The sequence below is a fragment of the Hyla sarda genome, chromosome 3 (genome assembly GCF_029499605.1).
Source record: "Hyla sarda isolate aHylSar1 chromosome 3, aHylSar1.hap1, whole genome shotgun sequence".
NCBI lineage: Eukaryota > Metazoa > Chordata > Amphibia > Anura > Hylidae > Hyla > Hyla sarda.
The window spans coordinates 67,262,493-67,274,717 of record NC_079191.1 but is presented as its reverse complement, the minus strand read 5'-3'; the positions used below and the strand labels follow the sequence as shown (position 1 = coordinate 67,274,717).

Below are 12,225 nucleotides of genomic sequence, written 5' to 3'. Positions count from 1 at the left end.
AACGCCAAATGATGTATATTAAAGGAAAACAGTCATCCTGTTCACCCACACGAAACCCAATACACTGGATTACAATGTGGGTGAACAGGAGACCGATGAGGGGTCAATGAGTTAAATATGTACCTGTTGTCCGGAGCTGTGTCCCTTCGAAGAACCTCTTCTATCCCCGCAGGATTGCGCACAAGAGGTGGGCCCGCCGGGTGAATTTGAATATTTATTGGCGCTGGTCACGTGAGCTCTCAGTAGGTGCAAGCGCTCACGTGACCAGCACCAATAAATATTAATTTTCACCCGGCGGGCCCACCTCTTGTGCGCAATTTAGCAGGAATAGAAGAGAATCTTCAGAGGGACAATAAACAGAGACCAATGTGGAATAAAATATTTCTGCAGCTGGTTTTAATAAGATATTTTTTACTATTTTTCTTTACAGCTTGCATATATTACAATACACTACACTACAAGCTGCTCAGTTCTGTTTAGTCTCCACAACCAGCAAACTGACAGCTCAGCCTCCAGCTTCTTCCTTCTCGTGAATTATCATCCAATTATATTAATTCAGGTTTGAGCTTAGAGCTTTCATAAGAGGGAGGAGCTAAGACTGAGCCACCTCTGCAGCTTGTAGTGCATGCAAGCTGCAGAGGAAAACAGTAAAAATTGTAGTGATCATGGCGTCCGAGCGATCACACATTTATCTCATATCCTGTGAACAGATGAGACATGCTGTTATTGGGGAAACCCTTTTAAGGTTGCAATAACCATTATTGTGTGTAGCCCCAGTCTAATAAATAGTTTGAACAAAATATTTTGCATAAATATTAATTCCAGTTTTATTTTACTTCCTACAGTGTGGAAGGTAAACTCCCAACGTGCATTGCTTCAGGAAGACCCATCACGGAGTATCAGTTCTGGATGTGCAGCGTCTGCAAACATGGTGTGCAAGACCGTGAAATCACTGCTTACAGCTTCTGTCCTCTCTGCCATAGCTCCATCTCGGAGTGATCTCCACAGACCTGTCATTTTATAATGTAAATAAAAATTATAATATATTCACTAACAACTCTTCTGCTTATCCACCACTTATAAATGGGTGCAGTGATCTTAATATGGGAATTTAAATATGATACCTGGCACTCCCTCCAGCAAACAGAATCAGAAGCCCCAGCTCCATTCATTGTGTAGCCATGCTGGGTTACTGCAGCTCAGTTTCCATTAAAGGGGTACTCTGGTGGAAAACATTTTTTTTTTTTTTTAAATCAACGGGTGCAAAAAAAACAAACAAAAAAAAAACAGATTAGTAAATTACTTCTATTTAAAAATCTTAATCCTTTCAGTACTTATCAGCTGCTGTATGTTCCAGAGGAAGTGATTTTCTTTTTAAATTTATTTTCTGTCTGACCACAGTGCTCTTTGCTGACACCTCTGTCCATGTCAAGAACTGTCCAGAGTACGAGCAAATCCCCATAGCAAACCTATCCTGCTCTGGACAGGTTCTGACATGGACAGAGGTGTCAGCAGAGAGCACTGTGGTCAGACAGAAAGAAAAAAAAAGAAAAAAATAAAAAGAAGAGAACTTTCTGTGGAGCATACAGCAGCTGTTAAATGCTGGGAGGATTAAACATTTTTAATAGAAGTCATTTAGAATCTGTTTTAACTTTCTGGCACCATTTGATTTAAAAAAAAAAATGTTTTCCACCGGAGTACCCTTTTAAACGGGTTGACCATTGAAAGACAACTTTCCCCTATCCACAGGATATAGGATGAGTGTCTGATCGCGAGGGTCTGACCGCTCTTACCAATGCAGTCGCCTTTACAAACATATGTGATAGATTGGGTCGTCCCATAGAGTAGGGCTGGGCGGTATGACCAAATGTGTGTATCACAGTATTTTTGTAAATTTTGGCGGTTCCACGGTATATAACGGTATTTCCTCCTCCTCCCCTTCCCCCAAATTAATTATCAGCCCAGCGCTGTCCCCATCGGGGTAAATACTCACATGTCACCTGCAAGCGCTGCCCTCCTCGTCCTGTTTGTTGCGGCCGCCGGCTCTGACACTCTCTATACTGTACGGTATCCCTATACTGTATCCCTATGCCCGGGCTGCAAAAGGTAAACAAAATAAACTCACACATATTTTGACGTCGGCCTTACGCTGGGGATGGGAACGTCGGAGAGCCGTCAGCCTATCACCGGCCGCAGCGATGTTCCGCCTCGGCCAGTGATATTCAACCTGCCAGTGATATTCAACCAGTGGTCTTCAACCTGCGGACCTCCAGATGTCGCAAAACTACAACTTCCAGCATGCCCAGACAGCCAACGATCTGGAGGTCCGCAGGTTGAAGACCACTGGTATAGAGTGTCAGCACCGGCGGCCGCAGCAAACAGGAGGAAGAGGAGGGCAGCGCTTGCGGGTGATGTGTGAGTATTTACCCCGATGGGGACAGTGCTGGGCTGATAATTAATTGGGGGGGGGGGGGGGGGGGTCAGAACAGCGCTCGCGGGTCACATATGATTAGTTCCCCGATGTGGGGACAGCGCAGCGCTGGGCTGATTCATTCATTCCCGAGGTGGAGGGGCCAAACCGGTATTGCGGTATGGGTTAAAATTTATATGGTAACAAAAAATTGGGTATCGTACAAAAATTTTGGTATTCGGTATGAACCGGTATACCACCCAGCCCTACCATAGAGCTCACTGGATCCCAGCGTTGTACTATAACAGGAGCCATCACTGAAACAAATCAGTTCCTAAAAGCTCCACCATCAGCTGTGAGGGGTTTGGCAGATATTAGGAGAATGTTCTCCCCCTGACTGCATTGTGCCAGCTGTAAAGTTTGGTGGCGGAGGGATAATGCTGTGGGGTTGTTTTTCGGGGTTTGACCTTATGCTCCTAGATTCAGTGATTCTTTAGCATACGAAAACATTTGGGCAAATGTAGCTTCCAACTTTGTCAGAACAGTTTGGGTTCAGCCTTTTTCTTTTCCAAGTACCACAGTGCACACAGCAAGGTTCATAAAGGCATGAAGGGGCGAGTTTGGTGTGAAAGAACCTGACCGGCCCCAAAGAGCCCTGACCGTAACCCCATTCAACACCTTTGGGATGAACTAGCGTAGAGATTGTGAGCCAGGTCCTCTCATCCATCATCAGTGTCTGACCTCACAAATACTATTCTAGGGGAATGGCAAAAATTCCCACAGACACCACCTCAAAAATCTTGTAGGAAGTCTTCCTAGAAGGGGGGGGGGGGGGGGGGACCAACTCCGTATTAATGCCTATGGGTTTACAATGGGATGTCCTAGAAGCTCCCATAGGTGTAATGCTTACGTGTCCCAATTCTTTTGTCTATATGGTTTATTTTGCTTTATGGGATTTATTATTGTTTTTTTTGTAATACTTTTCTTAAAACTATCAACTAATGGTATGTGATTTATTACTGAGGGTCACCCAGAATCTGAGAGAACGGTCAGAGTTAATTTGTCCCCATTAATGCAGAGCCCAAATTCTGCTAATATGTATATGGCTCCTGGTAATGTAATATGCTTCCTATACAACAGTGTTTCCCAACCAGGGTGCCTTCTGCTGTTTAAAAACTAAAACTCCCAGCATGCCCGGACAGCCTTTGGCTGTCCGGGCATGCTGGGAGTTGTAGTTTTGCAACAGCTGGAGGCACCCTGGTTGGAAAAAACTGCTATACAGAATAGGCCCAAAAGGCCAAGGCCCACTCCTTCACTTCAGTTAGCTAAATCTACAAGAGCAATCTGTCCCAAATCCCTATTTCAGGGAGAGATAAGCAGTGTCCATGCACTGCCGCTTATCTCTGTATGCTTGATACAATTCAACTTCAATTTCCATATAAAATCAGCATCAGGCTATATTCCGCTCGGAAATTTCGCTCCGGCAGAGTCCAATTGATTTGAATTGGATTCTGCTGCACTGTGCACACGACCAAATTCCAGTGGCAAATGTTTTTGCCGCGGAAATCTCGATTTTGGCGTCCGCAGAAAGAATAGACATGTCTATTCTTTCTGCAGATTCTGCACAAAAATGCATTGCTGTCTTTGAGACGGCGCATTTCAGTGCAGTCCTAGTGCCTGCTGGAACATTCAAATGTGTGGAATGTCTGCCTGTATTTTCCGGGCGGACATTCCGCACATTTGAACATCCAAGAAAAAAAGAAAAGAGAGCGATACGCGCCCCCTGGTGAAGTATGTTAAAGCAGTTGGCAATAGGTAGGTGAAAAGCCACTTACCAAATGGTGTTGCGCTAAGAGCACAACACCTAAGAAGACATCTAGGTAACAGTTAGGAGCCTGCAGCCTCAGCTCGTCCGGGTTTAGCTTCGCTAGTTCGGTGGAAGAACAATTCAGTTGTAAAAAATGAGCTCTCCTGGGCGCTGGTTCTCTGATATAAGCAGTAGGACACGTTTCCAAGTCCAAAGTATATTTTATTGCACTAAAAACAACATGTTTCTGGTCTGAAAAGGACCCTTCCTCAGGTAAGGTGCTACTTACCTGAGGAAGGGTCCTCTTCGGACCAGAAACATGCGCAACATGAGAACCAGCGCCCAGGAGAGCAAATTTTTTACAATTGAATTGCCCATGTGAACATGGCCTTAGGCTGTAAACAGACAGGTGTTTTTTTTTTGTTTTTTTTTTGCATGGCAACTTTTTTTGGGCCAACAATGTTGAGGCCAGATGTTAGCTTGGATTCAATGAGGAAATATGAAATCCCAGACACACATGCGGAGAGATTTATCAAATCCTGTGTAGAGGAAGAGTGGTGCAGTTGCCCGTTGCAACCAATCACATCGCTTCTGTAATTTTTAACAAGGCCTCTGCAAAATGAATGAAGCGATCTGATTGGTTGCTATGGGCAACTTTTCCTTTGCACAGATTCTAATAAACCTTTTAGTTTTTAAGCGTTTTTCATAGTTTTCTGTTGTTTTTAGGCTCGGGGCAGTTTTCAAAATTCCAGAAATTTTTGGTATTGTGTTTTTCCACCAGTACAGACAAATGCCATACACACACACACACACACACACACATATATATGTGTGTTTGTGTGAGGAAACTAACTTTGACGAGTTGCCCATAGCAACCAATCAGATCGCTTCTTTCATTTTTCAGAGGCCTTTTTAAAAATGAAAGAAGCAATCTGATTGGTTGCTATGGGCAACTGCTCCCCTTTTCCTTCACAGGTTTTGATAAATTAATGAAAGGTGTCAACACAGGATAGTCCGGATGTTGGATAAGCAGCCCCAAACAAGTTCCAAAGATATTCAAGCTGTCCTGCAGGCTTAGGGAGCATCAGTGTCAGTGCGAACTATCCGTCGACATTTAAATGAAATGAAACGCTATGGCAGGAGACCCAGTAGGACCCCACCGCTGACACAGAGACATATAAAAGCAAGAAAACATTAAGCCAAAATCCCTCTGGGAAAACGTCTTGTGGACAGATGAGACCAAGATAGAGCTTTTTGGTAAAGCACAGCATTCTACTGTTTACCAAAAATGGAATGGAAATGGAGGCCTACAAAGAAAAGAACACAGTACCTACAGTGAAATATGGTGGAGGTTCAATGATGTTTTGGGGTTGTTTTGGTGCCTTGAATGTGTGCAAGGCATCATGAAATCTGAGGATTACCAACAGATTTTGGTTCGCACTGTACAGCCCAGTGTCAGAAAGCTGGGTTTGCATCAGAGATCTTGGGTCTTCCAGAAAGCTGGGTTTGCGTCCGAGATCTTGGGTCTTCCAGCAGGACAATGAACCCAAACATACATCAAAAAGTCCCCAGAAATGGATGACAACAAAGTGGCAGCAATGAGTCCAGATCTAAATCCCATTGAACACATGTGGAGAGATCTTAAAATTGCTGTTGGGAAAAGGCGTCCTTCTAAGGGTGCCAATAATTTTGTGGATTTTGGTGTGACATTATGTCCAATTAGCTTTTTTTCTCCAATACACACAAAGGGAATAAACATGTGCATAGGAAAACATCCTTTTCTTGAAAAATTTTAGGGGTGCCAACATTTACGGCCATGACTGTGTATGTATATATATATATATCCTTTAGTCACATGTTAAAATTTGACTCAAGCTGTCACATGACTTGTAGAGGAAACTTTGACAGTTGCATACGGCAACCAATCAGATCGCTTTCATTTTTTTAGAGGCCTTTTTAAAAATGAAAAAAGCAATCTGGTTGCTATGGGTAACTGCTCCACCTTTCCTCTTCACATGTTTTGATAAATGTCCCCCAAAATTCCTAAATGAAAACACACTATTAATGGAAACTGCGTATTGGGACTAAGTTTTCTGTGGCATCTTTTCCTGGCCAAAAAAATGCCAAACAAATATTGTGTCTGTTCTCCTGTGATATAATTCAGCACCGCCGTCCAAAACAAACGTCAGATTTGTCGCAGTATCCGGTGACTTCGTTGGTGCGTATCGTTCCAGAATGATCAATTGGATCCATTACTTTTATGCAGTGCATTACAAGCATATGGAATTACCGAAAATACTGAACAACTAAAGGAAATATTTTCACAATTAAATATCTTATGTCGAATTTTCAAAGAAGAAACAAAAAAAAAAAGAATTTTTTTGTTTTCTGTCATCGTTGTTATGTTACACAAGTGTTTGCCTGACATTGCAGTTCACAGACTGTTCCTGTGATAGAAGCTGTTATAGTATACAGCAGTGTTTGCCAGCCAGGGGGCCTCCAGCTGTTGCAAAACTACAACTCCCAGCATGCCTGGATAGCCATAGGATGGAGAGCTGGCATTTGATTTTCCAGGTTTCTGTCTTTGCCACCATGCACCCTGGGGTTAAAGAGGTACTCCGCTGCTAGACATCTTATCCCATATGCAAAGGATGGGGTATAAGATGTCTGATTGTGGGGGTCAGGCCGCTGGGACCCCCGTGATCTCCGCGCAGTCACCATTATTTCAGAACGCTGGGTTGGGGCGGCCGTGGTCGTGATGTCACGCCACAAGCCCTCCATTCATGTCTATGGGAGGGGGCTTTACAGCATCACGCCCACCTCCCATAGACTTGCATAGCGGGGCGGGGGGTGACGTCACACGGGGGCGGAGTTGTGACATCACGATACTCCGGCCCCGTGGTCACCACCTGGCTGTTTGTGAGCTGACACTGCGGCGTGCAGCTCAAACAGGTGGGTGGCGAATACAAGATTGTGGGGGTCCCCAGTGGTTGGACCCCCGCGATAAGATGTCTCAGGGCCGGAGTACCCCTTTAAGGACAGGATATGAGGACAAAAGCTTCCTCCTTCGTTGCTTTTCCTCCCCCACAAGGATGAAGTAGGAAAAACTGGACAGCGCCGGGTACTCAGCTAGTGATTTTATTAATCTCCAAATGGCCCTTGGCACAGAAAAGGATCCTAACCTCTATGATTTACGTTCACCCCTGATGGGAAAGAAACGTACACACCAAGGGCTCGTTCACACTGTTGTTTCAAGGTGGAATCCACGATGGTCGTCCGCAAGGAATTCCGTGTAGACACCATCTTGCTTCACACTTCTATTAAATGGGGTTTCCACTGCTGTGTTTACACAGGGGAATTCCCGCATTGAAATTTCTGATGAGGTTATGAATTCTGAGGGGGTCATCACATAGCCCATTAAAGGGGTACTCCTGTGGAAAACTTTTTTTTAAAATCAACTGGTGCCAGAAAGTTGAACAGATTTGTAAATTATGGGGGTTTTCTATGGGGCCAGTTCTTAAAATGGACAGAGATGTCAGCAGAGAGCACTGTGCTCGTGATGTCAGCAGAGAGATCTGTGTTCCAAAAAGAAAATAAGTTCCTCTGCAGTATTCAGCAGCTAATAAGTACTGGAATGATTAAGATTTTTTTATAGAAGTAATTTTCAAATCTAAAACTCCACAAAGAGAAAAAGGAAGCGGAGCGCTCACCAGTCCAGAGCAGGCAGGCAGGCAGGCCACGCGGATGTGATGATCCAAGGATCGGGCATCGGTCCAAGCAGGGAGGCGGCGGATGGAAACCTGTGGGAGCCCAGGCGTCGGGCCACGTACCGTTACACACCCCTAGGCGCTTCGTCAGATCTCTCAGCGGCTCTCAGCGACCTGACGAAGCGCCTAGGGGCGTGTAACGGACTGGACTGGTGAGTGCTCCGCTTCCTTTTTCTCTTTGTGGAGTTTTATATGTTGCTGCTCATTTCCTAGCGTGTAGCGCCCACCTTTTTGCTGATATAAGCGCCTGTATTTGACATCCATATCTTGTGTGCGTAGTAACTATACAATATGGTGGTGCTGGCTAAACTTTCGTTCTTTGTGAATATATTGTGTATTGCTAATTTAACTTTCTGGCACCAGTTGATAAAAAAAAAAAAAAAAAGTTTTCCACGGGAGTACCCCTTTAAGTCAATGGGACTTCGATTTTTGGCGCTTATTTTTGCAACCAATATTGCAAAAAAAGAATTGCTGATTCAGCATAATTTCTGCTCCATTTACCATGGAGAAGGGGTGCGGATCCACAGAGGATTTAAGCGAGAAATGTTTCCTCAATGATTTTCTTAGTACGTAGGCCCATTCACCCTACGTATTTCCTTACCAGAATTCCCATGCAGCAGCCATTGTTTTCAAGATGTTCTATCCCTATCATACGGTAAAATACGGGCAGACATTCCGCACATTTGAATGTTCCGGCGGGTGCTAGGATTGCTCGGAAATGCGCGGTCTCATTGACGGCAATGCATTTTCGCACGGAATCCGCAGAAAGAATAGACATGCCTACTCTTTTTTGCAGATGCCGGAATCAGGATTTCCCTGGCTTCAATGTTTCTGGCGCAAAAATTCCGCTGTGTGCGCGATGCAGCAGAATCCCATTGAAATGAATGGGACTCTGCTGAAGCGGAATTTCCTATCGAAGTATTTCTGCGGAATTCTGCTTGGAAATGTCACCATCTTAACATAGCCATAGTCTTATGCTTGAGTATGTACACAGAGAAGCCTCTGCAGGAGACCACCTCTTTGAGAAGACCACCTTCTTATCCAGACCAGACTTGCATTGTGTATAGTGGCCATTTTCTATAAGAAGACCACCCCCACAGGAGACCACTTTTTTGGCCTTCTTGAAGAAATTTGACTGTTCTAAATTGACTATTTCTAATTTCTGGAGTGCTCCTTTAATTGTGAGTGCCGCCTCTACTGTCCAAGCTTTCCCTGCAGTTCATCCTCTATGGAGGTCGTCGTTGTCCTCACTAGTTGAGGGAGGTGGCAGTTCTATTGTAATACCGTTATTCCCCAGCAAGTGGCGCTAGAGTGAACAACAACACGTCACGCATGGACAAGTCAACTGAACTCTCGGCCACGCCTCCGGGTGACGTCACGGCAGAGCTGTCATAGGAGCCGCTCCGGGTGAGTCACATGACCCGGCGGGTTCCCGGATGTGCTGTGAGTCTGGAGGTCGGTATACCGGTGTGCAGGTGACTGTAGTGTACGGTGGGGGTGCAGGGGGGAGGAGTATACACACAAAAACCTAAATACAGGTCAGTGTCTCTGAAAGGCCTTATGCACATAGCTTTATATGGCCCTGCTGTGTTGTGGAACCACAAGTCCCAGCATGCATATGTGAATTTACTAAGATGTGATACTACATATCGGTGGTCTCCAAACTGTGAACCTCCAGATGTTGCAACACTACAAGTCCCAGCATGCCCGGACAGCCTACTGGGAGTTGTGGTGTTGCAACATCTGGAGGTCCGCAATTCGGAGACCACTTCTGTATATTATCTGTGCCATATGATTTTTTACAATGTGGTGCCCCCTTGTGGCCATGTTAGAAACTTTATAAAGTTCCCAGACTACGGTGTCCATTTTAGGACATCATCAGTCGTTAGTCGTAACTCCGTCCTCCGTCAGGTGAAATGGCGTCCCACCTCCTCCCTCGGACCAATCGTCGTCAGCCGCAATTCCGTCCTCCGTCAGGTGAAATGACATCCAGCCTCCTCCCTCACACCAATCGCCGTCCTCCTTCAGCCACAACTCTGTCCTCTGTCATCCGAAACTCCGTCGTCCAAAACGCTGTCATCCCTCAGACGCAACTTCCTGCCACATGGCAGAGCCGACGCTGCACGGCATTGTATAGCAGAGCCGACGCTGCACGGCATTGTATAGCAGAGCCGACGCTGCACAGCATTGTATAGCAGAGCCGACGCTGCACGGCATTGTATAGCAGAGTCGATGCTGCACGGCATTGTATAGCAGAGCCGACGCTGCACGGCATTGTATAGCAGAGCCGACGCTGCACAGCATTGTATAGCAGAGCCGACGCTGCACGGCATTGTATAGCAGAGTCGAAACTTGCACGTGTGTACTACAGACACTACATGTGCTACAGAGTCTATATAGCAGAGTCGACACTGAATAGCATGTACAGCAGAACCCGTATAGCAGAGAACCGACGCTGACTCGGCTCTGCTACACGACGGGAAAGTTTTTTATCTGAGGGATGATGGAGTTTTGGATGAGAGACTTTAGGATAACAAAGGAGGGAGGAGGGAGTTGCGGCTGACGCTTGATGGCAATTGGCCTGAGGGAGTAGGCGGGACGCCGTTTCACCTGATGGAGGACGGAGTTACGTCTGACAACTGACGATGTCCTTATATGGACACCGTACCAGACAACTTTTTCATCGGTGCAGTCGGTGCATTATCGGCAAGGTAATTGCCGATACCGATAATGCCCAAAATCGTGATTATCCAACGATAATATCGGCGAAACCGATAATCGGTCGATCCCTCGTTCTTTTCTGTCTGACCACAGTGCTCTCTGCTGACACCTATCCAAAGGATAGGGGATAAGATGTCTCGCCGTGGGGGTCCCGCCGCTGGGGACCCCCGGAATCTTGTATTCGCCACCCACCTGTTTGAGCTGCACGCCGCGGTGCCATCTCACAAACGCCCGGGTGGCGACCATGGGGCCGGAGTATCGTGATGTCACGACTCCGCCCCCCGTGTGACATCGCCCACACTATGCCGTCACGCCCCCACCCATGGACTTGCATAGCGGGGGCGGGGGGTGACGTCACTCGGGGATGGAGTTGTGACGTCACGATAGTCCGGCCCCGAGGTCGCCACCGGCTGGCTGTAAGCTGGCACCGCGGCGTGCAACTCAAACAGGTGGGTGGCGAATACAAGATGGATAGAGGATAAGGTGTTGCTAGTAGCCACATTACCACCACAGTAGTCCTAGGTGGCGCTAAAGTAACCAGCGGACAGGACCTTCATGGTTCACAAATTCCAAAATGCCAGCATTGTTTTGTTTCTGGTCAAATGACGGACGCCATGCTGGAAACCTGACTGACGCCATTGATGTCCAGTGTGCAGAGGATCCTCCGGTGCAATTTTTTATTTTTGCTACAATGATGATGCAGAAGAATGAAAAAAAACCATCACTGGTGTGAACGCAGTCCAATGAATATTCAGCACCAGTCCCAGCGCGGTTCATGCAGTAACAAATGCGCTATATTTACCATCAATTGTTAACCCTATCCAGTGTGTTTTTTCTTTTCTTTTTTTGTTTATTGTAGGTGAAGCTTTAAAAGAGTCTTTTAAATGAAAAAGCGCGTAATGTGCCTTAAAACCGTATGTGACTGTTGCGGTCCGCCCTCAGCCTGTGTGAATTGACCCTGACGATGAGGAGAATTGTCGTTTTTATTTCTGCTGTTTATTTTCTTACAATAGACTGAATTGTGTTCCCTGCTATGATGGAAACCGGCCTTCTGCACGCTGCCAATGCTAAGCTGGAAGAGCGCCACCTAGAGGTAGCTGAGGAGCTTTACGGGAAGATTATAGAGAGATGTGAGAAGGACAGGTGAGAGAATGCCCCTGCTAGACCTGCTAATAAAATAGCTGCGTCTCTTCAGCCCCTCATTGTCAGAACAGGGGTATACAGCTGCAGCAGTCACTTTATGGGGGTTGTATGAGTGTAGAAAAGATGAAAGGGGTATTCCAGGAAAATCTACAATAGTGGCGTATTTTTTGCAGACTGACTGAAGTCAATGGTAGCAAAATAAGCTGCAGATTTTGAGTGACAAATATGCTGCACAAAATCTGCACAAAATCTGCCTTTGTGAACTGTCCCTTCATGTGTGTGTTTGTTTTTCTCTGGAGAAATAGCGCCCCTCTTGTTAATGGTTTGTGTCAGTTATTGCAGCTAAGGCTGGGTTCACATCACGTTTTTGCCAAACT

At 45.9% G+C, this 12,225-nt stretch overlaps 1 protein-coding gene and 1 long non-coding RNA gene across 3 annotated transcripts in view; one reads left to right on the top strand and one right to left on the bottom strand.

Annotated features, from left to right (window-relative positions):
* WDR35 (WD repeat domain 35) overlaps positions 1 to 1,069 on the top strand; it is a 105,434-nt gene extending 104,365 nt beyond the window's left edge. For both annotated transcript variants that reach the window (XM_056564259.1, XM_056564260.1), the window contains exon 29: positions 846 to 1,069. In XM_056564259.1, the coding sequence (XP_056420234.1) occupies positions 846 to 999 (154 nt within the window). In that variant the 3' untranslated portion in view covers positions 1,000 to 1,069. The remainder of the gene's footprint in view (positions 1 to 845) is intronic.
* The window catches only part of LOC130361374 (uncharacterized), a 49,593-nt gene continuing 38,245 nt past the window's right edge, over positions 878 to 12,225 (bottom strand). The window contains exons 2-3 of the long non-coding RNA XR_008890986.1: positions 1,125 to 1,222; positions 878 to 1,010 (exon numbers count right to left, since the gene is read on the bottom strand). This is a non-coding gene — a long non-coding RNA (uncharacterized LOC130361374). The remainder of the gene's footprint in view (positions 1,011 to 1,124; positions 1,223 to 12,225) is intronic.